The sequence below is a fragment of the Diceros bicornis genome, chromosome 3 (genome assembly GCF_020826845.1).
Source record: "Diceros bicornis minor isolate mBicDic1 chromosome 3, mDicBic1.mat.cur, whole genome shotgun sequence".
Lineage (NCBI taxonomy): Eukaryota > Metazoa > Chordata > Mammalia > Perissodactyla > Rhinocerotidae > Diceros > Diceros bicornis.
This window is the reverse complement of record NC_080742.1, coordinates 5,601,727-5,629,037: the sequence shown is the minus strand read 5'-3', so window position 1 is coordinate 5,629,037 and position 27,311 is coordinate 5,601,727. Positions and strand designations below refer to the sequence as shown.

Below are 27,311 nucleotides of genomic sequence, written 5' to 3'. Positions count from 1 at the left end.
CAATAGTTTAAGTGCACAATGAATTCTTGCCACATTTTAGGTGATATGTTCCTTAAAATTAAAATAAAACAACCAGTCTTCTGATACTCTACTCATAAGACCAAGTATAATCATTTAGCAGCTCCTCTTGGGCTTTCCACATCGTCCCATCCTTTTGCTTCTTTCAGCCTTTCCTCTAAGCTCTCACTGTTGGGGTCATTGCCCATCTGATAGACTCACCTCATTTCCACCTCCCAGTCAAGATGAACTCTTCCAACTTCCTACCAAACCCTGTCATGCATTTTTGGCTCAATTTTAATAACTTTCCTAGCCTTAACTTGCCTCTCTGCAAACTTGGCAACTTCCCAGACTCTGGGTTCAAATCCACAGGAATTTCCTAATTGGTCTTTCTCCTAGTGATGTACATCAAGGTCTTTATCCATATCGCTAGACAGAACCACTTGTCCCTGCCAGCACATCTGGCTTTTCTGTCCTTGCAACCATCCTCTTCCCTCCTATCACCCCACATCTCCTTCTTTATACAAAAGCCTTTCTAGCATGGTGTTTCCTCCATTCATTTCACTCTGAGTTGATATGCACCATATTTATTTTCTTCTCTCTCTCTTTTCCTATAAGTATGCTAGTCCATAGAGCTTGCCCTGTCCTTTAGGACTCTGTCTTATGTTGTCAGGCATCCCCTTGGCCCAGCTGGATGTTCCTTCCTTGCAGGGGTCACTGGAGGAGAATTACAGAGATTCCTGTAATCCACACAAATGTATAACAAAAAGGAGGAAAATTGACCCAAATTTCCTATGGGCATCTGTTTACACTAGTGGACAGGCAATGGGTTTAGAATGCAGATAGATCTATTCTGGAATCCTCTCTCTGCCACATATAAGCTGAATGACTCTGGCAAGTTTAATAAATATATCAATAACATTAATGAAAACGTCAGCTATGATTGAGGGTCTATTTCTTGTCTTGAAGTTTATATATTTTATATCTAAAGTCTAAAAAATTCACAAGAAAGGTATTATTATCTAAAATTTACAAACAAGGAATGAAACTTAAAGTATTTGGCTGGAGACTTCAGTTCCTCACCACCCCTGCCTCTCCATAGAGCTTCTCATGACACGGCAGCTGGCTTCCCCCAGAGCAAATGATGAGAGAGAGCGAGGAAGGGAGACGGAGATAGAGGGACAGAAGCCAAAGGCTCTTTTATAACTTATTCCAGAAGTGACATACCATCACTTCTGAAATATCCTATTGGTAACTGCACTATCCTATTAGTCCTGTTGGTCAATCCTGATACAACGTGGAACACGGGAGGGGATTACCAGGAAGATTGTGAATACCAGGAAGCAAGGTTCACTGGGGGCTGTGTTGGAGACTGACTACCATACTAACAAAATCAGGACTGCTGGATGTTCCTGGTTAATATTTTTATATTTATAAGAGTAAAATTTGCACACAATTAAAGATTCAGAAGCAATAAGTGTATAATGCAAACAACACTTCCCTCTCTACGTAGCATGCCCCTCACTATAACACTTCCACTTTCCAAAGGCAAATGTTTTTTAACACTTTAGCTTTCATTTTTTGAGTAAATATTCTAAAGTGTCAAACAATTTACATTTATATGATTTTTTATTAACTTTAGACATTGTCTTGCTACTATGGATGAGGACTTAGCATACTTACTCCTACAACCCAACAATTGCCTCCCCACCACGCACATGCACACACTGCCACTAGCTCATCCTTCCAATAGATGTGAAAGCCTTCTTGCCGGATGTGGAGCTGAATGGTTAATAGAGGAAGTTCTTTAAGGAGGGTAATTATACAAAAGGACATATACTTTAACATTTGCTTTTAACTTAAGTATGTACATTCATTCACCAAGCTTTTGATACAGAGCCAAAGCCTTTTCTTTGAGAGTAGATCTCCTGATTAGAGGTTGCCACTATTTTCACTTATGAATCACGTTACTAACACATCTTCCACAATTTCCAGTTTGTGATTCTTTAAAGTAGGACAAGAACTTAAAGATCCCTACAAAACTTTTTAAATGCAGAATCTTTCTATATTTTGTAATTTTTCTTCACTTTTTTGCAGTTGTCTCTCTCATGGCTAATTGAGCCACAAATGTTTTTAGTGATATTCTCTAACTCTATAGAAACAATTCATTTCTTCATTAGCTTGGTTTTTTGGTTTTTGCTTTTCTCAGCTTTCAAGTTTTTATGTAAAACAGTCACAAATACAGCTGGCATAAACAGGTTTGGGAACAAACACACCCGAGCCTTAGTAAGCATACACTCAACCAGCGAGAGCAAAAATGCACAGGTATTGTGCAGAGGGACCCCCTAGCTACGTGTATTCAATCTTCTGAGTGCATCAGGCAATGTGTTTTATGCAGGAAATAGGGATCATCCATCAATCCCAGAGCCAGTTAAGTGGGATCCATTAAGAGGTTTTCTGTGACTTTTCCTCTCATAGCAAAGTAAAATTGGGAAGGGGATTGCTGTCTATCACCAGAATGTAAGTTGTTAGCATCAAAACAACTGAGAAGACAAAGTATTCAGAAGAGCAGAAAAGAGCAAAAAAACTCAAAAAGAGTCAGGAAATATTTAAAGAACAAACAGCTCTGCTCACCTAAATAGCAATTACTGAGATTATCACTGAACAATAATCTCTGCAATATCATCTAAAAAAAAAAAAGGCAAAATTATGATCAGTGTTGTCTATTCAAGGTTGTGGAAGGTGGGGACACTGTGTAAAGGTTTCCATCAAAAATACTGAAATAGCAGTTTGGCACTTGTGGCGTTTGGGTTTCTACCACCCATCCTACCCAATCCCACCTATCTAGTAGCAATGCAATGTAGGGAACTGATCCCAGTTCAGGAAGTTAGTTCTGACTTGTCTGAGTCAATCATAGTTTCCTGTCTTTGTGATTGGCTTATGTAAACTTGGGCCAGAAAGTCACTAGGAAGGGTTTATTTGGTGGCTTCCGTGAAATTTTTGACAATTTTTTTTTTTTTTTTGCAGGGAAAGATTCGCCCTGAGCTAACATCTGTTGCCAATCTTCCTCTTTTTTCCCCCTCCCCAAAGCCCTCAGTACATGGTTTTGTATCCTAGTTGTAAGTCGTTCTAGTTCTTTCATGTGAGCTGCAGCCACAGCATGACAACTGACAGACAGGTGGTGTGGTTCTGTGACCAGGAAGCAACACTGGGCCGCCGAAGTGGTGAGCACCGAGCTTTTAACACTAGGCCATCAGGGCTGGCTCTGTGAAATTTCTTAATTGCTTCTAAAAGAAAGCCATGGGAAGCAATCTATGCTGGCTGCAAATAAAGATGAATAATGCCCAGGTTTTTGCTAAGAGATTATGAGCCTGATGACAAAGTCAAAATCCTGATGAGGGGAGTGATCAGAGAATTATAAAGAAATAGAGCTGGTGCTATGATTATACTGTGCCTGAAAACTTGGTTCCAAGTTATGTAAGCAACAGATGTCCTCATTATTTAAACCTGTTTGATCATATTTTTATGTATAGCCAAACATACACTAATTTCTTTAAAAGATTTTTCTAATTATGAAAAAAATTCTTTATATGGAACATTTTAGTTTCTATCCATTCAAGGAAATTAGGTGCTACTTTAATTTACACACGAAACTAATATAATTTGTTACTTCAACAGGTGGACTAAGCTGAAAAGGACAGCTACAACAGGATTATTAAAGAAAGCTGTTTGGGTCAAAAACAATAATTCTCTATGATTTATGTCATGGAGAGCAAGCAACAACATCTACTCTCAAAACACCCTGTGAGGCCACTGTTAGAAGAAGAGTCCCAGGATGCACGGGCCAGGGGTCTCACTGAAGGAGATGTTTCTGATAATCCTTGGAGGGTGGGGCCATAAAGTATAACCAGATATTTCTAGCAAGGGACAATGGTGAACTCCCCATGTCAGGCACTGAGCTCTGCCATTTAGATGTCTTTTCATCTGAAATTTTCCAAATAGTCCTATAAGGTAGATGCTATTTTTATCCTGAATTTTAAAAGGAGAAGGAAAGATGGCATTGAATTTAAGCAACTGGCCCAGTGTCACGGTGCTGTAAGCAGCTGACAAAATGTGCATTACCTAATCTAGAAGCTACTCTCTTCACCACTATCTTACATATTTCATTCTATTTATTTATTAATTTTAATTCACAGGCTAAGAAAAGAAAAGAAAAAAAAACTCGGAGGCAAAATATTACAGGCCATGCATAACTATAATGATTAGAAAAATCTTTCAACACTTTCCTTGACTGACAGTTAACTCAGCTTCAATTGTTCTAATAGCATGTACCCTCTCACTGGGCCAAAGGGGTCCTTCTGCTTTTCACATAGAAGAGTTTTCTGTTTTGGGTCTCTAGAAAGTGACAGCCTACAATAAATGCATCTCCAATGACTTTACATTGGAGTGAGATGGTAAAGCACATCAATCCAAAAAGATTTTGAGATTGGCTCAACTTGAAAATTGTATGGAGAAATAGCTTTCAAAGTTTAAAAAAATGCTATCAAAAATACATCCTGACCAAGGTCGTGTTGTGTGGTCCCTATGGTTCTTTAAAAACTATATTCAAACAGATTGTGCTTCATTATCATAATTTCATCTCCTAGTGGTGCATTGAATGGCTTAGGTACAACATTAAATTATTGAATTAAAACAATAAAGGTTAGAAACAAATTAATGGCTTGGGAGATTGTGTTTATTGATTAAAGAAAATGGAAAGAGCATCTTTATCCTTATTTGATTCCTCAATCACTAAATCACTTGAACATGAGCTCACTGTCACAGCACCACAGAGACACAAGCAGAATAGGTATCAATGGCTCCAACCTACAGAAGAATAAATCTAGGATCAGGGCATCTAGTTCAAGGTCACGTCACCAAATAAAAGGACAGCCTGAACCAAATATATTTAGTACTCACTCCACGACCGACTCATCTTCGATTTCTCCAGGCATACACAATTTCCAGTCAAGTTAATGCTGCACATTAGCCATTCATGTGAAAGAAACCAAGTTGACTTTTCTCAGAGGTGAGTTTATGTGATTACTGAAATTGCCTTCATATTAAATCTAAAGAGAAAACAATGAAGTAAGAATATATCACTAAGCCCTTTATATACAGTTTAAAACCATATCCATCTCTAATTAGATTATAACTATTAATAATCTTTTGATGAATGTGTCTACTTTTCTAGTCATTACACCATGTGCTCACATTTCCTACCCATGGTCCTGGAAAAGACTATCTGAACGGGGAAAAACCCAGACTTAGCCGCTTCTTGCTAACACATCACCTACTTGCTCCCAGAGAGGAATTCAGGGTCACCAATTCGATATGGCAGGTTCCAATTTTTCTAATTCATCTATCTCCATCCACTTGTAAAAAAAAAAAAAAATCCTAAACCAAAATACCCCTCATCCTCATGGAGCCCTTCTGATGTATTGACTGCATTGACTTGACTAATTTTAAAAGTGTGAATCACCAAGCCACTGCTCCAGAACTTTTACAAAATAGAGATTACCAGGTGCTATTCTGACCTATTGTCTCAAAACTCCCTGGTGAGTGACGCATGTGCATATGTCTTTTAATAATGTTCCCAGGTGATGCACACTAACGTTACAGAATTTCTGACCTAGGGCATGAAGCCTCATTGAAACTTTCCCTGCCTAAATGTTTTACTCTTTTTTTGTGTGTGTGAGGAAGATCAGCCCTGAGCTAACATCCGTGCTAATCCTCCTCTTTGTGCTGAGGAAGACCGGCTCTGAGCTAACATCTATTGCCAATCCTCCTCCTTTTTTTCCCCAAAGCCCCAGTAAATAGTTGTATGTCATAGTTGCACATCCTTCTAGTTGCTGTATGGGGGACGCGGCCTCAGCATGGCCGGAGAAGCAGTGCGTCTGTGCGACCGGGATCCGAACCCCCGGCTCCCGGTAGCGGAGCACGCACTTAAGCACTAAGCCACAGGGCCGGCCCCTAAATGTTTTACTCTTAATGACCTCTCCTTTTGGCTTTCAGAAAAAGTTAGAAGAATACTCTACAGAAAGGAAGAATGATAGAAAATTAAAACACAGAAGCAAAAACACACACTTTCTTGATAGAGAGTGAAAAAGAAAAGAGGTAGAAATCCAATGATATGAAATGTGAAACACAGTCCAGAAATAAAGAAATGTAGGCAAAAAGTAGCCAAATAGGCTAAAAACAGCAACATGTGTATAAATATATGTCAGGTATCTAAACTTCATCTCTTTACTTTGACGTCTTCTTTAAAAGAAACACGGTTAATTCTGAAGCAATTTTTCTAACCAATTTGGTTGAGTGTTTCTGACAATTTTTTTTCCACAACAAGTAAAATCAAATGTTTTACTGTTGTTGCAGTTATAACAAAGGCACTTATTGGGACATCAAAAATGGAATAACAGCTAATTAAAAAGTACATCTCATGATTAGGTAGGTCCTTGTGGTAATATCTGTTACAAAAGGAGATGCAGGTACTTTGTCCAAAACATCTATATCTAACCTATCTGGCTAGCCGGGATTTTAGAATCTTGAGGCTGAAATGCAGCCCTTTTTTAGAATAGGGCTTTTTTTATAGATAGGGACTATGAAACTCAAAGATGTAAATGTGACTTAATATGACAGAGTTATTTAGTGCCTGAGGCAGGCTAAGCTTGGATTTCCTAACTCATGGTCCAATATTCTTTCCTCCTCACTACAATGCCTCTGCTCTGTGGGTTACCAGGTGAAGAAGTAGTTGGTTGGATTAGCTGTAAATGCACAATCCGCATGTAGAAGCAGAGAAGGCAGCTGTGTGGTATCAGCAATCATCCTAGTGGAGAGGCGGGAGAGCATATGGCTGAGGGTGCAATGGCTGGCATGAGACTTCATGGGGTTGGAACCCTACTTCTGTCGCAACTTAGGTGTTTGACCTCGGACGAGTTATTCAGCTACTCTGTGCCACAGTTTTCTCACCTGTGAAGTGGTGGCTATGGCCTATCTTTGCAGAGGTGGAAGCAGAAGCTCTACCTCATAGAGTTCTCATAAAGCAGAAAGCATTCAGAACAGTGCCCAGCACATAATACCTTGATAGGAGCTTGTTAAATAAATATGTGATATACCCATACACGTTGTAGGTAGTTTCTCTTAGCTACCCTTGCCCAAAAGGGACCATTTCCAAGTATGGCTCTCATTTTTTCCAAGTCCTTCCTTCTAGGAGTTCAGAGATATTTCCTAGGCCGCATTTCTTATTCAAAATCCATCTCAGATTGTCAAAGAATAAGTTGCTTTTAAAGATTTTCATTAGTAAAACAAACACTTTTGTGATTTGTTTGAATTTGGGTTTAATAAATAATTCCTTAGAACCTATCACACTTTTCTGTGTCGTTGTATAAAATTCTAACATAAATTGAGTTTCCTCCACCCTTACAAATCTGTAAAAGCAGAGAAGGTTGTATTAAATGAAATAGGCCAAATTTCATTAGCTTTTGCCCCACCCTCTCAAAGGTGGAACTTAGTCAACTCTATGGCTCAGCCCTAAATTTTATCCAGTTCTGTCTGGGAAACCTCAGATGTCTCACATGTGCCCATAAACTGCCCAGTCAGCTTCAGTTCTTACAAGGCCTTTGTCCAATGGGGATCCATCACACTGCCACTGCTTCCAGAGGCCATCTTGAGAATGTCCAAATCTGGTGAAGGTCCTATCTATCACGGCTCCCAAAGCTGTTGGCTCATTTTCTATGTAGCATCTATGGTGCCGTTTTCAGTGCAAAATCAGGGGGAATGGTCCTCTCTCCCATATGGTATCACAATTTCTTATTTGAGAACTAAAGAATTGCCCCTTTACACAGAGTCCTTGATGCAAAGGCTCCTCCATTTCTTCCCGCAACCTCTTCTCTCCGCTGGCCTAGACCCAAGTCCTGAAGCCCAACTGTGCGGGGTGCAGCTTTCCCCACCTTAATTTCCCCTGGGCACTTACTCCTCCTTCAGGAAAACAGCAAAAAGGAACCTCAACAAATCTGATTCCTAGAGGCCAGTGCGTGCATTTATCAGATTACTCCCTGATAAGTCTAAGGCATAGCCGAAGCTAGAGAGAAGCACCTGACCTCACCCTCACCACCCCTGAGTTTCATCTCCTTTCCCCCACTTTTTGATCATCTGAAAGGTGTTTTTACAATGATCTCTTTTCCATAGAATTTAATTCCTGTGCTTAATCCATGTACTCCCAATTCTGGGCTTACTACTTTGCAAATCAGTCTTCCAGATGACGGATGGATCTAGTCAGAATCATAACTTGGTACTTGTTCAATTTAAAATGGGTTAAGATTACATTTCTTGTTTTGTGAAATGTTTAAAGCCCAAAGATAAAAGTTGTTCACCATCACCCTCCCTCACGCCACTATGATACCTGGTTACAGGAGTGAGCTGGAATGGCCAGGTGCTGGGGTGAGAACTGGCTCTCTTAGGAAAAGGAGGGCATGCTTATCTTGCTTCTCCACACCTATTGACACTTGGCTTCTGGGACATTGATGGGGCCACCTAGCATCTGCTCTCTATTCGTCTTTCAAGGAGTCACAGGACCATCCTACCCACTAGGCAGCATTCAGCTTGGAGAACACTCTTTTGCATTCTTTGCCCAGACTGTTTTCATAAAGTGGCTAAACAAATGATTAATCCACTCAATTAATTAGTTTTAAGTGTAAGTCATATCTGATTATTCCAAGTCCAAAAGGAAGAGCTATATTTACTCGCTCCATGTTTTCAACCTGAGGCCATTAATAGTACCTTCATGGCAACATGAGCCAGCCCATGATCTGATAGAGACTGATGAAAATTCAGTAGTTTGAGAACACAAGGGTTAGTTAGTTTCAGAATTGTGAAACCCATAATACAGCATAATAATAGCTACTAAATGTGTTATTGCAATACCATTTCAAGCCATTTCATCCCCTTGACAATTTGATCATATTTAGGGTGTGATTACTCAGATGGAAAATTAGTTTTATCTTTAAAAATAGCCTATTTAATGAGAATGTTACTTAGAGTCTTTGAGGGATAAATAAATTGACCAGGAAACACAAACATTTGTTGTTGAGACCAATGGCGAGAAGCCTCCCTGGTTCCATTTAGAATGGTTTGATAGTTGTCTTCAAAGTGCTTGGAAGTTCTAGCACAATAAACACTTTGAAGCGCAATGCTTTGTCATACTCCTGCCTTAGGCCTGCTGTTTCTGGCATAGATTAGCAGTGTTTGTCTTTTTTTTTTTCCTTTCTTTCTTTCACAATGGAAGAGTTTCCCCATAATGACTGCCTTTATCCCATGTGACCACTAAGCTTGGTGCTCAGGCCTAGGCTGTGGTGCTCAACTGTGTTGGGACAAATTCATTAATGAAAGGCGTATTTGATGGAATCTTTGTTGCTACGTTATAGTATTTGTCTTAGAACACTGTGTCCCCCACATGGCAATGAGGCAGAAACCACCACCACCATGACAGTAAGACTTACAGCAGCAAGTTAACTCTTGCCTTGGTAGCTTTTTCAGTGCTCTTCTCTGACTGTGACTGGACCTTCTCTCAACACTTTCTCTGACTTCTTCCCAGCAGAAATCAGCTCAAAAAAAGAATTTTTTTTTATATTTTTATTCAATCAGCTGGCCTAATATTTCCCTAAACCACTTTCAGATTTTAACAGCCAAGTTTTCTGTGAGAAAAGTACTTCTCTGGTGTCCCTCCAGTGAACTGCAGTCATGGTGGAACTCCTCCGATCGCAAGCTCTTCGCAAAAGTGGACATAGAAAGTGGGGCAATTGTCTATTTCTAAGACGTCTTGAAACAGCTCTGTGGCTCTTTGCTTGTGGATAAACAATTTGCTTTCCTTATTTTTCTTACTGTAGGCACTAATTACATGACAAAGAAAGCCTGATAGGGAGTAATGGAGAATTTCTAATGAATCCTGCCTTTTCATGGACCAAAGAGAAGACTCAAAATTGGATCAATGCAGAAACATCGGAATTCTTTTAAACGAGCTGGCACTTGATTTGATGCAAGAAGGACTTTTTGCCCTGCTCTGCTCCCTTTTGTTTAGACATCTCCTCAGACAAATGCTTTCTGAGAAAGAATTAAACCTCCACATGAAACGGATTTAGATATTTCCTTTAAATGATGACACATTCTCCTTCTCTCTGCCCCCTAACTATGTATATATATTATATATGTTAGATGTGTAATATATATTACATATACATATATGTTTGTATATTACATATACACATATACACAGTCAATGTATTTTTCCATACTTGACTTCAACTTTGTTTTCTTTCAGTTAATTTTGCCTTAATTACAATAACAGTCATATAAATTTCATAATAATATTACTCATTTGTAATTCAGTGGAGTCTTTACTTAGTTCCTAATATGCATTCATTATTAAACTTGGGCAGGAAATGAAGGCTAATGCATGTGTGCATGTGTTCATGTGTGCGTACACACACACACACACACACACACACACGGTCTCCCTGGGACCCATAAAGTAAAATACTTTGGACAAGAGGTTTCCTCTAGCAAAATATAAGAATAGAAAAATAAGACAAATTTATAAATATAAAGCAAAACTGTAACAGTTCCGTTTTCTAAGTTTTTTAAAAAATAGAGCTTTCCTACCTAAACCAGATCAAAAAGGTTTAGCATGAATTTACATGAAGTTGGCATTTTGCTTGGAGATGAGTACAAGTGAAATATCTGATGAATACAAAGTGTCTGTGGTAAAAAGTTAGAAGTCTCTTCAACACTCAACCCCCACCCTCACCCCCTCCTTTTTTCTCAGTACATAAGGAAATTAACACAAAAATGGAAGTATGGAACAGCAAAAAGAAAATTAACTTTAGACTTGAATATAGACCTGGCTTGGAATTCTAGTTCCAATTAATGTTACTTTATGCCTAAGATTCATCTGTGAAGGCAGGGATAACTATATCTATTGTTCAGGGTGCTTAAAACAACGATATGTGAATAGCAAATAAGATGGTGCATGGGCACATGCTTGGTTTATAAGGGCATTTACAAAAGTTAGTTTCTCCATATAACCTCTGGGATGGGCACAGATACTGGAGAAAAACCTATAGAAGAAAAGATTGAACCATGAATTCATTCTTGACTGTACTTCTGTGATTCCAAATTGGTCCTGTTGGTCCCAAGACTTTTCTTTCCTATGCATATAGTTCTCTAGCTCTAGGGGCTCTGTGCAATTCCAGATTTCTAGCCAGAAAAGAAAGGAGGAAGAAAGAAGAGAAGAAAGGACGAAGGAAGGAGGAAGGAAAGGAGAGAAGAAGGTGGGAGGGAGGGAAGGAGAGAAGTTCTCTCTATTTCATGTTACTTGCCACTACAGTTTGAGAAATGGGAAATTAACAAAATGAGTAAAATATAAATATTGCTGGTCCAAGTATCTACAGCCCATTACAAACATCTGCTGCAGCAATATATATTCTTCTTCTATTTGAGTTCTCTCACTACAGCTTTGTTCTCTCTCTCCCATTCAATGTGTTTCTCACACTCTTCCAGATAATTTCGGTAGAAATGAAATGATCACCCAGCAAAGGTTGTAGGAATATGTGTGCAAAGTTGATCTTGGAAAACAAATAAGACATGAAATGAAAATAAAAATAAAAAAATAAATCCCAAACAGGTCTTTTTATTTAACATAAGGCCAAAGAAGCTATCAGGCGTTGCTGAATACTGTCCACTAACTGTACAAAATATTGACTGCATGCCTCGCAAACACCAAAAGATCCGCTGGAATGCCATAGAAATAAATAACTTCTGCTATAAACACATGAAAACATATCAAACTGTTATCTCTTTAAACATATTGTAAATAAAAAAATTACCAGTACTTCTACACAATAAATATTAAGAAACCATTGACATAGTTGAAATGCACTCATATAAATTAACAACTTTAATTACATTAGCCAAACAGACATTGGTTAAAGAACTGCATGTAGTATGCCAAAAAAAAAAAAAAAAACCCAAAATAAAAACAAACAAACAAACAACATCAACCACAGAACATAAGTTTTAAAACAAAACAGGCTTCAGATTATCTTGGTTTTCATAATTATATTTTTCTTTTAAAGAAAAATATCAACCCATTGTCAATGCACTGTTTTTCAAAGCATTTAAATAGAGGGTAAAACCCATTGGAAATTAATACAGAAAAAATGATTCACTTTATGCATAAAAAATAAATAATAATATAGCTGAGACATGTGGTTTGCTTCTGCTTTTGAAGATGTGAACAGCTTCTAAACATTCATTTTCTCTGACCCATACAACAGCTTCTCAGTGATAAAGGGTTTAATTTAAACACATACAATGTCCACCCCCAAACCTTCTGCCCACGTCTACAAGTTTCATTTATTGTGTAGGTTTTCAGGGTGACTAAATTTGTCTCTACATTGAAAAGGGAAGTTGCCAAAAGGCCCACAGGAAATCATTTTTTCAAGTGAACACGATAATTTGAATCTATGCTTAATACAGCTGAGGCATTTGTGTTCTCTGTTTTTTAGAGTCACCTCGAGGTCCAATCCCTTGGGGGTGAAAAAAATTCACTTGCTCTACCTAAGAGGAGAATGCAGATACTCTCCCTGAAAACAGAGTGTGGAATCAATCTTAAATAAATATGAAACTGGTGTTCTTCAGGGACAAGAAAATCTCAACTCAGTGTGCTGGAATTCACCTTACTTTTTGGGAAAAAAATAGAAAATATCAATCCAATCTACAAAATATTTATCATTCTTAAAAGATATTTGGGACAAATGCTTTTCAGAGCTTTTAAGATTGGTGTGGGTAGATTTTTAATAGCCTAGAGATTAGCCTTAGAGAAAAAGTAGAGAGATGCTAAGATCAGATAGAGCCACCCTTGTTTCAAGGAAAACATACTATGAAGAACCCAATACAGTAGAATTTAAAAGCTTTTTCTTTTGGCCTCATGCTGCTACATGAAATGTGTGGTTGTTCACAAGCCTACATATCTTCCAAGATTATTAAAGATAGTAGAAATTTATAATTCTATTTCAAGGCCATGTAAATCTAATGAAATAAGGCTAAAGTTTGTGGATGTGATAAACCCAATCATTCAATTTAATTCAAATGAAATCATCCCATTAAAATATTGTCATATGGAATCTCATTCTAATTACTATGGCCACTAATCAAACCCCATTTTACCCCCAATATGTGGAGAACTTAAAGGGCTTAAAAAGATGGCATACACATTTGAAATGAATGGGAGTGACAAACAGGTATTAGCTGCCTATTTAACCTCCCGTTTGGCCATCACTGCTACTACACAGTGAAGCAGGACTTGTCTCCCCACACTATTTTCATAGGTTCCACTAGTAGTTCCAGTACCAAATAAGAGACAGATCAAAAGGCCCTCAAAATTTTTCACAAAAATTTGTAAAGTTGAACATCGCCATCTACTCCTCTCCTTAAAACTTTCCTCGCCACATGTACCTTCCTTGTCTGCGTGATTTCCTGGTCAATAGTTAAGAGTGAGAAAGTAAGTACCAATTTTGCGCATTCTCTCTTTCATACTTAATTAGAATCCACTCTCATGCAGGACATACAACATGTCCTGCGTGAGAAAGGGTGGACTTCTAGAACGTAGTAAGTATATCTGCCAGGTAATGACATTAAAGTGATTTGCCTAGACACAGCCTAGCGTTACAGTGGACTGATTTAGAGTATTTCTCAAGAAGAGCTAAACCACCTTTCGTAATGTTTGGTTTCTCATTGATATTTTATTTTCTTACAATTAAATTTTTAAAAAATCTACAAATTGACACAGGGCTGAAAGCTTCACTATTTTACAAAATACTAATAAATAATTTTCTCCAATTACTAGACAGTTTTTCAATTTTTGCAAACTTCAAACAAGTCAGTAAAAATAAGGCTCTGTATTTTAAAAAGCACATAAATGAATAACTTAGCTGTTGGAGGCAAGCTAAATACTATGGAATAAATTAGTAAAAATTTAGCTTTAAGCATGTACTTCGATATTTATAAAACAAAGTTTTTTTCTTTTTGCAACTGAATTGATACATACAAGCTTATATATCAAAGGTTTTGGCTGTAAATTAAAATATTATGGATTTTTACTACTGCTGACATCCCTGCTTCCTAACTGGTCTCTTCTTACTCCCACTCTCTTGACACCTTCTCCCAAATTATTTATCTCTAACTAGTGACAACAACATTATTTAGCCCAGCTGTGCAGGTAATACTTCTCTCAAAACCAGGCTTTAATCATTAAAAAAATGCACCCAACTCTTGCATTCTGGTCTAAAGATTAAAATTTTTTTCTGAAAAACCTTCTGATTTAAGATTGATTCCAATAGATAATAAATACAAGTTACAAAAAAATATCAGCCTAGAGCTTTGATGAACATGAGTTTCCTGTTTTCTTTGCAGGAAATAACTTGTAGGATGGGGGTGGGGGACAAGAAAAAGGAGGGAATTGGATCCCTGTACATTGAAAGAGGGTCTTGCTGGATATTCACTGGAATTCCCAGGCTTTTTCTCATCCAAATTTTTGAAATGTGCCCACCTAGTTCAAAGTAAAAGCAAAAACGATAGCCTAGCCTTCTTAAAAATACTGTGTTTTGCACACAAACATTCATTGCTTTAAGAACATTAAAAATGACAGTCTGAAGTGCTTACAATGTGTATGGACGTGATGCAATACATGTATATATACACACGGATATGCATATGCACAAGCAATGTATATATACACATACAAACATGTAGCGTTCCATGAATCCGATTGAACTTGATATCCAACAGTGTACAACTACTGTACATCCAGTATGAAATGTCCTGTTTCATGGATGCAAAAGGAGTCAAAAACCAAACTTTTCAGGTCTTTAAAGCCTGAACACAATCCACCCTACTCAACCTTCAATCCCAACCCCTGACTCATTGATGGTGAATGATACCAACCACAGACAGACTGTTTAAAGGCTCACACAAATGTCTTTGGTGTATGTGTCTATTTTTTAAGGTACAAAATAATAATAATAATTATAATTATAATAATAAAAATAGCTATTTTGTGTGCTGTAGCAGTTCTTTTATAGCTCACATTAAGTGCAGCTCTTAATCCCCCCACCCCCACCCAAAGAAAATACTTGTTAAATAAGGATTAGACAGGTCAAACACCATTGTAGTGCAAATAGTAAACGATAAAAAAAAAAAAAAAACATTTACAAAATATAGAAATGTTTGGATCCAACAGATGGACAAACATATTCCTTTCAAGTATCTCTCCTTGAAGAAAATAAAAATTAATCAGGTTACTTCCAATACAAAAAAGTCTCTCTTTTTGTTCTCTCTCAGGTAAACAGTTTCAAACCTATTAGGTTGCATAGTTCTAAGATCATAAGCACCTTAACGAAATGTAACTTGGTATTCTTTTTTCCTTGATCTTTCACTCTTCCCATTCTTGTTCTCAATTTTTCTATGTTGGTTTTTGTTTTGTTTTGTTTTGTTGCGAGAGTGCTACAGAAAAAGAAAGTGTGACCACCTGCACACTAGTGTTCTTTTACCAGTATGCGTATGTATGTGCTGTGTGGAAATGCCTGTGTGGTGTACCTGTGTGTGTGTCTGTGTGTGCAGTGTGTCTGTGTGTGTGTCTGTGTGCGTGTCCACGGGTTGATATACACAGAGAGAGGGTCACACAGACATCCCTTACGACCTGGGTAGCTGGCTGGGAAAGAGCCTGTAACCGGCCCTTTCAAACTCATGGCTTTCTAGACGCTATTTGGGTTGTGCTAGTCCACATTACTGCAGACTAGACAAGTTGACTTCGAGGCTCACACTGAAAGGGAACTGAAAAGGAGAGGACAATACTCCCATTTAAGCAACCGATGTCATCACTTTGATGCCGGAAGAAATGAAGGGCACACCGTTCCCCCTTTCCCTCCCAGTTCCTATCTCCTTTACGGCTTCATCTCTGAGCCCCGGCTAAGGAATTTTTCCACATCTTCCTTCATCTGTTTCAGGTTTTGTTTCTAGTTTATTTATTTTTTTAATTTATATTTTTTCTGATTGCTTAACTCAGAAATCTTAAAAATTTCTTCATTTTGCCATTGTCTTCTCCGGACAACTCTTGTTCCCGTCCCCCCCGGGCTGGGCACTCTATGAGCACCCACACTCCTCCACTATCATGTTCTGAATGTCCTTTTTGATGATGTTTTGCCCATCATCATAGTACAACATAGACATGGGTCTCAGCTTGGTGGGCACACAGCACGATTTGAGGTTGGCGAAGGGATTATGACCCCGCAGGCGGTACTGGTTGATGACCGTCGAGTGAAAGGAGAGCGATGATCCCGAAGTGCCTGCTATATGGCTTGGGCACTCACCCTCGCAGTAGTTGGCGTGATAGCCAGAAGGAGCGATGATCCAGTCATTCCAGCCAATGTCCTTGAAACTCACAAAGAACTGTTTCTTACAGCAGATGTTGACCTTGCCGTCACACTCCAAGCCCCGCCGGCGGCGGCGATGAGGGTGGTCTTCAGACTGCCGGGCCTGCAGCATGAGGAAAGGTCTGTGGGACTGCTCCTTGTCCTCGTCAACTCCTGACCCTCCTTCCCCTCCATCCTTCTTCTTCCCTTCCCCCTCCTCTTCCTTCTTCTTCTTCTTGCCCAGGAGCACCAGGCTGGCGCCAGTCTCGTGGCACTGATCACAGGCAATCCTAATATCCAGGGAGCTCTTGCCCTGGTCTAGCAACCGCTGGATGCTGCTGGAGACAGGGAAGATGTGCCAGGTGCTCTTCCGAGCGTCCACCACCTTTTCCGATATCAACAGTTCGCTCCTCTCCTCCATTAAGCCCGCTTCCTCGGCCTCTTCCCTTGTGTCCAAGCTGCCCTGTGGGTGCTTCTGCTGCTGAAAGAGACAGATGGTGACTTTGGACCTGGTCCTGTTGGCCTTGGGGACTTTTAGGAAGAGCCAGACTTCCGCACGCTCCACCACCGACAGGTCACTGCCTTCTTTGGAAATCTCAAAGTGCAGCGTCTTCCTGGCTGTGCCTGAAGACAAAACACAGCACAAGAGAGAGCAGGAACACTCGTTAGTTCTGGTGTTTGTGGCTACTCACTAATTTCAGGCAAGCATGGGGCCTCTGTTACAGACCATCTCGAGAGAGTCAGCAAATTACGGCCCATGGGCCATAAGAATGGCTTTGACATTTTTAAACGGTTAAAGAAAAACAGTATTTTGTGACACATGAAAATTATATAAAATTTAAACTTCAGTGCCCGTAAAGTTTTATTGGACCACAGCTATGCTCGTTTCTTTATAGGTTGTCTATGGCTGCTTTTGCACTAGAACATGGAGCTGCGTAGCTGCGACAGAGACTGTCCGGCCCACGAAGCTTAAAATATTTACTCTCTGACCCTTTCCAGAGAAAGTTTGTCAGCTCTTGCTCTAGACAGAAGAGGGCCTAGATCTTAGTGTGTCTGGGGGCCCAAGGTTCTGTGTCTGTTGACGAATTGCTTAATCTCCATGTCATCTTCTATCAAGTGAGAATGACATAATGACATTTGACCCATTATCCCACAGGTTTGGAAGGATCAAATGGGATAATATAAATGAAAACACACTGTAAGCTCTAGCAAGCCATGGAAATACTATTATTCCCATGCAAACATGCAAACAACCCTGCTGTGTAAGTCTGTGTGGCATGTACCCACCCAGCTCACTTTCTCCTCCTTTGCCACATCCTGCTTCACTCCCTCATCATTTTTTTCCTGGGTCACTGCAATAGCCTTTTCTTTTATTTGCCTCTCCAGCATGGAGCCAGGCCCCTTGCCAATCATTTCTCCATTAAGCAGGTAAAGGAAGCTTTCCCAAAGGCGGATCTGATCATATCACTCCTTCTTTACAGTCCTGTACTGAGTTCCTACTGCCCTCAGTATAAAACAGAAGCTGCCCAGGACTCTAGGCTCTGCCTGAATTGCTCCTGCCTTCAACTCCAGCTCTCTCCCTGTGCCCTGTTCTCTGTGGTCCAGCCACACGGTGTTTGTTGGAGGTGGTGAGCATCCCATGCACTCTCTCACCCCCAGGCAGTGACACATGCTGTTCTTTCTGCCTAGAACACTCCTGCTCCCACACACCACCCTCTGTGGCTGCCCTCAATAAGGTTTCAGTTTTCAGATGGGACAACACCATTTCCTCCAGGAGCCTTCCCTCACATCTTCACTCCCACCCTCCCGCCAGTCTAGTTCAGGATGTCCCAGGTCTGAGGTCCTATCTATCTTGTTCACTGTCATAGCCCAGTGTTTAGCAGAAAGTAGGCAATTATTCGATTCCTTATGAACAAATGGAGGCATCCTTAGCATTGAGTTATATTAGATTAAGAGATCTACCTGCCACTTCTACGTCCCCCATTTTTGCCTCCTTCTCTTCTGAATGCAGATTAATGAGCCTTAATTATAACAACTGCTTCTAGTAGAGAGAAAATCCCTACAGTGGCAGGGCAGTTGGATTCAGCGACCACTCAGTTCTTGCCTAACTCTAAAATTAGAAAGTCATCTACTTCCTTCTCTTTTTTCCTTTCCTTCTCTCCATAAGCACCTGTACGTTTATTCATGCAACAACATTTACTGTAAGGAGCAGCTGGCCACACTAGAATTCTCTGACTGAGCAAGTATTTTCCCTCATTTCCACTTTTACCACTTGGTAGTATATGAAACATGCCCTCTTTTCATACCCACCTCCTGCATGTACCTGCTTACAACTGCCCAGCATCCATGTATCCCTTGTACAAATCTGAGAACAATCTTAAAGAAGTTCATCTTAGAACTCGCAACTCCCTAGGAGGGTCTCCCTGCCTGGATTTCTATAGCTAACGGAAATCCAGCCATACTTATCACTCTCAGCCCTGAGATGTTTACAGTACTATAAATTTTAGGCACAGTTTCAAGTTCTCTGCAGCAGAAGGCAGGATTTTCTGTGCCTTGTGCACTGTAGATTCTGTTCTTAATTTAACACACTCTGCACACTGTGATTATGATAGTGGTAAATTCACTGAGGCCAGGGCCAAGAAGGGCTACATATGTATCTGGAAGTTTCTCTGGCATCTTTGTATCAACTTGCTAGGATGCTGGTCGAGATGGTGGTGGAGGTGGTGGTGAGGGGAGTTCCTTTGACTCCAACCTGGAGTCTGGCAGGAGTTGAAATGAATAATAAAGCTGGGTTTATGATGTGCTCACCAGAGCCGGGAGCAGTTAGAGGAGGAAACTGTCTTTTTTAAGAAAGCATGACGACTTTTTTTCAAAACATGAATCCAGTATTCCATTTTGCTAAAAATTGGTGGGTTTTCTGTTGTTTGTTTTTTAAGAAAGCAAAAGAGAAGATTCCAGGAAGGAGAGCTTAATCACTTAAATCTGAAAAGACACTTGCCAGATTTTAAGTGGTAGGGTCCTTCCAAGACCAGAGGAAAGGCTGCGGGAAGCCGCGGGAGCCTCTGCGAAGAGGCCTGGAGGAGTGTGCAGGCTCCCTCCCGCGCGGCACATGCGCCCTGCCCCTCGGAGAATGGTAACAAGCTACCTGCTGCTCGCCCTTCTGCTTGACACAGGCCAGTTTCTGAAACCCTAAACTGCACAGGGTGTCACTCTAAAGACAGAGAGATAGTAGCTGCTAAATTAGAGAAGCCAGAGGGCACAAGGTTGTGTTTTGTTTTTCTAGGAAAGCATGTGAAACTGGAGAATCTGACTAGTCTCCAGGATGGGAAAGCTCTCTGGGTTTCAGGTAACTCATTCCCACATGCTCTGCCCTGCTTTTACCCAGGCTTAACGGGAGGGGCCGAGGGTGAAGGTAGATGGTCTTTGGGTAAAGAGAGGGTCCAGATGGCAGTGTGGACATGCACACATTGGATTTTCCATGAATAAAGTCCAGAGAAGTCTACAGATGGGGGGTAGAGCTAACTGGCCAACTTGAAGGAGTGACAGCACATGCAAATTGTTTTTGTAGGTCTAGCGAGGCCAAGGCCGCTTGCCTCCCATAACAGCCTGCAGGACAGCCCCTCCTTTCACAAGAGCAGATTTCTAACACACCATGTAGCCCCACCTCTTCTTCTTAGGCAGCTGTACTTGGAAGCAAATGATTTAGTGTTCCTGAGAGAGGACTGTACAAAGAGAGTACTCATTAGAGGGGGCTCAATCTGTCAGGTGCTGTTATATTAGGATCAGAGAGTCATCATAAAATGACTTTCATCCTGGTCCTGGCTGATAATTAACTGTATGGCATCGCCTGCATATTGTAAAGGGGCACGGCGCTGATTTATACATCGGTTTAATTATCTGAGCTGAAAGACTCTGTTCCCTGTATTCGCATCCACTGCCTGTGTGCGGTCTCTCTCCCCCATATTTCTGACATTTGGATTTTCCCCCTACTAATTGACATGCCTGTCGCCTCCTTCTCCTGGTGTCCATTTCTGGAACTGCTATTTGTATATTGCATGATATTTTACCAGGGAAAAATAAAATAAAACTGAGATCCAATTTCATGAAAATGCTGTTGCCATAATGCTCAGGAGAACAGGGGAAAGAGAGAGATGCAAGTCTTCCTAATGTCTACCTTGCATGCAGGTACATTTTAAAAGTTCTATTGTATTCTGACTTATTAAGCAGTGCATATTTTTTCTTTTACATTTAGCTTTCATTGCAGAAGGGGGTGGGGAAAATGACACAGCTAGAAGCTGAGATGGAATTAATATTTCACAGGGCTCTAGGTTTCAGAAAGATATTACAACCTTCAGATTTCTTAGGTATGAACAATATAACTATTCACTTGATTATATTCCCTTTTTCTGTATTTTACCTGAGAGAGATTGCTATACTGCTATGAGAGATTGCTATGCTTTCAGGATGCTCCAATCTTCAAATCTCTATGCATAACAATTCAAAAAATGGAAGGAGGTTGCCTAAGGCTGAGGTGTTTAGGATCAATTACTAATCAGTTTCAGATTTGGTAAAATATCTCCAGCTACAAAATCCTGAAATGGAAGCCTTCCCATAATGCTTTGTGAGCAGGTACGGCGTTAGTTTGTACCGTTGCGCACGGGGTTCCTACACTAGTACCTATCCAGATAGAGCTGGTGGTTTTGCTAACCTTTCATTACTTACTCTCTGATAATATTCATTTCATCCTCTGGGCTATTTTTTCCCTCCCGAGGCTTGTGAGCAAGGCTTGCATCATAGCCTGCTCTGCCTGAGTAATTCACTAAGAAAGTCCCACGCAAACCCATGTGGGTGATAACATTTCATCACTTAAACCTCTATGAGCTCGGTGGACACATAGCCAAGGGAGAGAAAAAGAATGCATAAAAATGGGTAGGGGGGATAAATATTGCACCTTACAGGGAACACCTTTGCAACGCCGGGCGAGAGGCATTGGACAGAGGAAATACTGTGGAAGCTGGAAGTAAAAACACCTGAAAGCACACTTTCCTTTGCTTTCAGAATTTTTCAAATGTTTTGAATAACTCAATCACGAAGGCAGGCATGCCAAGGGTTAAGCAGCCAAGCCCCTTGTAGTTCCCTTCCTCCACACCAGGATGCAAAATGCTGCCTATCCGCACGCAAGTCCAGCATCTCAGATTTGTGGGCGTAGGAACATTTCCAATGAACCAAGCAATACACACACGCAGTGTTTCGTTTTTGTTTTGTTTTGTTTTCTCACCAGGGTCCTGATTAAAGTATGCTGCCCTTCTACATATGGATAATAGTTATGTCTCTAACGTGAATGTGGAAAGCCTTGTTGTTTATAGAGGATTTAAACTCACCATGGGGGGAAAGCCTCGCTGTAAAATGCGGCTGTTACTTTAATTTTCCATTCTTCGCCAAGGTTTCACTGTGCCTAGATGCGGTATAGTCACCGGGAGGAGCATGCACAGCTACCGTTTACAGCATGTGTGTTCTCTGAAGCACTAACTTTGCATCTGGACTGTTTCCAAGGGTTTCTGCAGAAGGCAGCAAGTGAGGTCTTAAAGGTTATGCCTCCTTTAACCTCCAGTAGAGGGTCTTGCCTGTAGTAGAACTACGTTTGGTCATAAATCATCTTGATTGATTTTTTTAGCCTTAATATCTTTCTTAAGATCTACTATTGAATTGTAAATGCTCGGCCTCATTTGTGCATCTTCCATTTAAATGGTGATGAAAAAGAAGGTTAAATATTTAGTGAGAAAGGGTTTTAGGTTCCTAAAAGAAGTAGAAAAAATTCTTAAGGTTCAACCCACAGAATTTCAGAGACTTCTTCCAATGTTCCTGAGAACTTTTACACTTTTGATTTTGGATCTAGCAACCAATTGAGTATAAAGAATTCTGAACTATTGCTAAGAGATCATGCTCGAGTCTATTGTAGCAGAAGAGGGGCCAAGACAAACATGTGTTTTCACAAAAAGTTCCTGGGAAGGTATTACTCCCACTTCTCCAAATATTAAAACTGAATTTCTACCCTGACACCTCCCCCACTCCAATACACCTACTTCACAGGCCCAAACCACTGCATCTCTTTCCACATCTTCTCTGCACCATGTCTCTCTACACTCTCAGTTTGGAAACAAATGCATCCTCCAAAGCTGAACACATGTTCCTACAAGGCGTTAAATAAATAGCCTTTTCCCTCCCTGTTTGAAGTCACTCGTCATTTCTCGCTGGTGAAAAGCGCTGATAAGACAGGCAAACTAGGCAACAGAATCAGGGCAGACGGAAGACGTGTTTGTAATAGCCCAGGCGGCCGTGTTAGGGAGAGATGTGCGAGCACATCAGTATTGCTGATGATTCATGGTCACATTTCTCCACGCTCTGCTTTGTTTGCTTCTGAAATTTATCATTCCTCTGTCTTCCATAGAGCTCCAGAATATTCACATGCCTCACTAGAATTCCCATTTCCTTCCCTTCTGTCTCATTTAATGTATCACAGGTAGTCACGTTCCTCCCATCCCATAAAATCCTAACTTTTTCTGGAGGATGAGAGGAAGCAGGAGGTAACTGATAATCACCAAGATTAGGGCGCTACAGACTGGGGCTTCCAGTAGGTGAAATTGCGTTTGCCTAGATTAACTGGTAAGGAGCAAAAGTCTTTGGAATGCGCCCTCTTGTGGCCAGTCATTTCCCATTATTCAGAGAAGAAAGCGTGTAACCCCTAAAGGCACCCTTTCAGTGAGGCGTAATTCGCAGAAAAGTTCAGAAGCTCGGCATGGAATGGTGGGAGTCAACTCCACTCCGAGATGGCTTTCTTGGGGTGAGGGAAAATAGTCATCCAAGCAAGCCTGCTTAGACCCCTGTTTGGGCAGTGTAAAATTCTAACTCAAATCTTCTGTAACTAGAATCCTCCAAGAGAGATTTATTTGTTACTTTCAACAACACCTAGGCTATGTGAGCATTTTCTATTTCTTGGAGTTTCATTTGTCTTTCTTTCCTTATCCTTTCTTCGACAAGTGCTATCAGTTGCTAATTACCATAATCAGCCTATAAATTTGGCAGCATATGGAGACTCAATGATACATTGTTATTATACACTGACCAGCTATTATCATATATCAAAATAACATAACAAATATGTAGTAGTCAAGAAGGCCACTGATTTTAGCTTCATTGACAATTACAGTGATAGTTGGCTGGACTCTACTCATCCCTTCCTCTTTTCCTTTAAGGTCTTAAGGTAAACAGAGAAGATTCTGTGCCAGCCATGCAAACCTTGGTGAGCAATCTTGGCTGACACACATAAAAAGAAAATCATTTTCATTTGTTGGGATAAATTTCAGAAAGCCTGAGAATAATTCCTGGCTGCTTGGTCAATTACAGCTCATATAGGTTTTACAAGATGGAGCACTTTCCACCTGAGCACAATGGGACAAGCTCAGGTCAAAAACTTCTAGGCACTTGAGCTTTTGTGGTTTCTCAACTGCTGGGCCATGTCTTGGCTTTATTTAACCATCAAGGAGAATTGAGGCAAAAATGAAACATGAATCCTCCAAATTGAGGAATCTTGCAGTTGAAAGGTTCATCTATGGGTATGCATCTGTGGCATGCATGTGGGTGACACTGAGTGATTGGATTCTATGCTGTACATGACAGTTTATAAAGAAAAGAGAAATGAACGCCCTTTGCTATTCTCCAGAAATTTTGACATTTGATGTAGTTTAAATATTATTAAGGTTGAATTATTCCAAAAGCAACAAGATGCTCATATATTCACTACAATCATTCAGATGATGAATCTCTTTCCAGGGTTAGCAAAATATTCACAGGCTACTCTATTTGGAGAGTAGATTGTCCACATAGCAATCATTACATCTGTGAAATCATAGTAAATCAACTTGAAGGTAATGTGTAAAATTTCTCAGATGAGAAAAATAAGCAAGTGTAATAAACCTTTTCTAAGAATCCAGCAGCTCACCCAAAGTCAAGTTGTAAACTCAATCAGGAGGAGATTTCCATTACAAACCTTAAACTTTAGTCAGCGTGTGAGTTAAATGAATAGCCTTTTTAAAAAAATAGCTCAATTTCTTTCAAACTAAATACCTAATGGAAAAGTTAAAAAATGACAAGATTTCATATAACTGAGAAAAATATTGGCACTGAGATGAAGGCCATAAGTAAGAAAGAATGTAAAAGGTCAAATTCTTTCACTGCAAAATCTCTCAATGCCAAGAGAATGATTTGCTATACAAGTCAGATAAGGCAGAAAGAGGAGCAGATTGCTAGCATCAGGTGTATATTAAAAGCGGTCAAAGGCTTGAGTACACTTAGTTATATGATGCGGGTAAAGCCAAAGGAGTATGAGCTGCAATTAAGACCATCATGTGTGGCAATTGGTATATAAAAACCTATACAGGGTCCCTTGCGGCAGGGCAGGACACGGAGGGAGCAGTCCTGTGGACCACTAGAATCCATTCCCCAAACAGACCCCAACGTCATTAAGCACTTTCTTTCCTACCTTGCCACCAGGAAAGGTCGAGAAAAATTGGGTGGCAACTTGAAAACTCCAACCTGACTTTTTTCCTCAATAAGCTTCAAGAGATAAAGTCATAATTACCATGTTCTTTGGGGCTGCATCAAGAAAGCGTTCTAGAGAAAGAAAGTAAGACCTTCTTGAAAAGAAAGAAGCTGCTGGTGAGAGAGCTGAACTGCCCTGCCGGGAGCTTGCAGGACACCAGGACTTCTCCTACAGGGAAAAGCCAGGAAACCAGTGGGCTACCTACTCCCCGAAAAGGATGCCCAGGTCGCGCATGGTTTTCTTGAAAATAGAACATCTGAGTCAACAGGTTTTCAGGATTGGAAATTCTGAGTGTTGCCTTAATTGTTTATACTGCTGCGGCAAACTTTTAAACAGAAATGCTGGGAGTCCCTGCACATACTTTACCGGCCATATGCTCTACCAAACAAAACAATGGCATTCCTTTCAAATGGATTTGGCAAGGGCTACAATTCTTTAGCCTGGCATTACCATGAAAGTAACAGGGTATTAACACATCTGTGTGCCTGGGCGTGCACGGGCTTGCAGGCATGCAAAAGGATCTGTGTCACTTAACTGGCTCCAGGTCTACAGCCTGCATTTTTGACAGGTATTTCCTACTCAGCAACAGGTTAGTGTGGTCCTGAGCCAACGATTGATTAGAATCTATTTATTAAAGTTCTTCCTCTTAAGGATTGAGTGAGAGTTCAGTGTAGTATCTGAGAGCACTTTGTCAAGGTTGCATTCCTTGGCAGAGAGCTCTTAGTAACTTTATAGAGAACAAAACTCTTTTTTTTTTGGTTCCAAGAGCAAAAGTCAGAGTTTCAAAAGTGACTGCTGCTTCAATGTCAACTGTCCCCCAAAGTCGCTCTTTACTGCCTAGAATGTGATGCCTGTGCTCTTACAGATGGAGTTTCTAAAGGTAAAAATGACTGTCACTAATAAATATGCCCTTCTTCGCTGATGTGGCCCCTGACTGGACTTTTAAAAGGAAGGTTTGTTTTAAGAATGACTTCATCTGTGCCATTCCATCCCGATCCCGCACTCTGCCCCCCCCCCAGTAAAAACTTTGGATGGGGTCCGGAAGCCTCCTGGGCTCCCCCAGCACCCGAAAATGCCCCGGCTTCCATCCGGCTGCTCAGATCTGGTTTCATAGGCAGGGCGAGGGAGCCTCTCACAGACCAGCTTCCAGCTTCAGATTGGCCCCGGAGCTTCCTCCGGAGTGACCGGCTGAGTTCAGCAAGTGTAAGCTAGCCATCTCCAGCCCAGGTTCAATCGAGAATTCCATTTCTGTGAAGCTCTCTCCCCTCCCCTCCATCACCTAATAACTAATGATCTTCCCAGGCAGTTTAGAGCTGGAGGGAAAAGAAGTTCCTCCTAGGACTGTCAAAGAAACATATCCCCCCCACCACCCTCAATGCCAGCACCGACCTGATTCCGCGAACGTGATGATCTCCGAGGTCTGCTCCATAAGTTCATTCATTTCTGCCCTCCTTCCGATGTCATCCTCTATCTCCACATACCCGTTCTCCCCCACTTTGCCCACATGGAGCTTTCGGATAGCGTTCAGAAGCGCCGCCTTGGGCACAGGCTGGGTGACATCGGGTCTCTTCTTCAAGTGCAGCATGTTTAAAATGTGCTTCTTGACGGCCTCCACCATCTCCGGCTGAGAGTTGGGTACATCCTTTGGGAGGGTGGCCAGTGCACAGGACGGGCAGTCGGAGGCTGCACTCTGCCCCTCGGATCCTGGGGTGGGGGAACTCCTCACTATAATCCAGCAACTCGCCAACAAAAATCCTCTCAGCCAAAGCAAGGGCATCCTGGCAGCAAAAGTTGTTGTGATTGCCTTTTTAAAAGGCCCTGCTTTTCCTCCCCCCTCTCGCACAGGTTTGTTTGTTTGTTTGTTTGTTTTTTTCCTTCTCCTCTTCAGCAAATTCTCTGGAACAAGAACAAAAAGTTTTCTGTGAAGTTTTGTTTGCAGGTTCCCTCTCTGAATGCAGTCAGTGCTGTAGGTTTGTGGCTGTCAGGGAGGAGAGTTCTGACTGTCTCCGAGTAAGAGAGAAGGAGGGAGGGAGGGAGGGAGGGAGAGAAGGAGGGAGGGAGGGAGAGACAGGGTGGGGGGGAGACAGACAGAGACAGAGAGAGGATGGAAGGGAGGGAGAGACAGGGAGAGAGGAGAGAGGGGGAGAGAAGAGTGAGGGAGAGAAGGGGGAGAGGGAGAGAGAGGGAGGGAGGGAGAGAGGGAAAGGGAGAGA

The 27,311-nt window shown here is 40.9% G+C and overlaps 1 protein-coding gene across 1 annotated transcript; it reads right to left on the bottom strand.

The window, feature by feature from the left end:
- Positions 1–15,254: 15,254 nt before the first annotated feature.
- INHBA (inhibin subunit beta A) lies at positions 15,255–27,063 on the bottom strand. The gene is made up of 2 exons (XM_058570609.1): positions 26,488–27,063; positions 15,255–17,123 (listed from the first exon to the last, which is right to left on the bottom strand). The coding sequence occupies exons 1-2, from the start codon at positions 26,873–26,875 to the stop codon at positions 16,231–16,233; spliced, it is 1,281 nt and encodes a 426-aa protein (XP_058426592.1). The 5' UTR covers positions 26,876–27,063; the 3' UTR covers positions 15,255–16,230.
- Between the last annotated feature and the right edge of the window lie 248 nt (positions 27,064–27,311).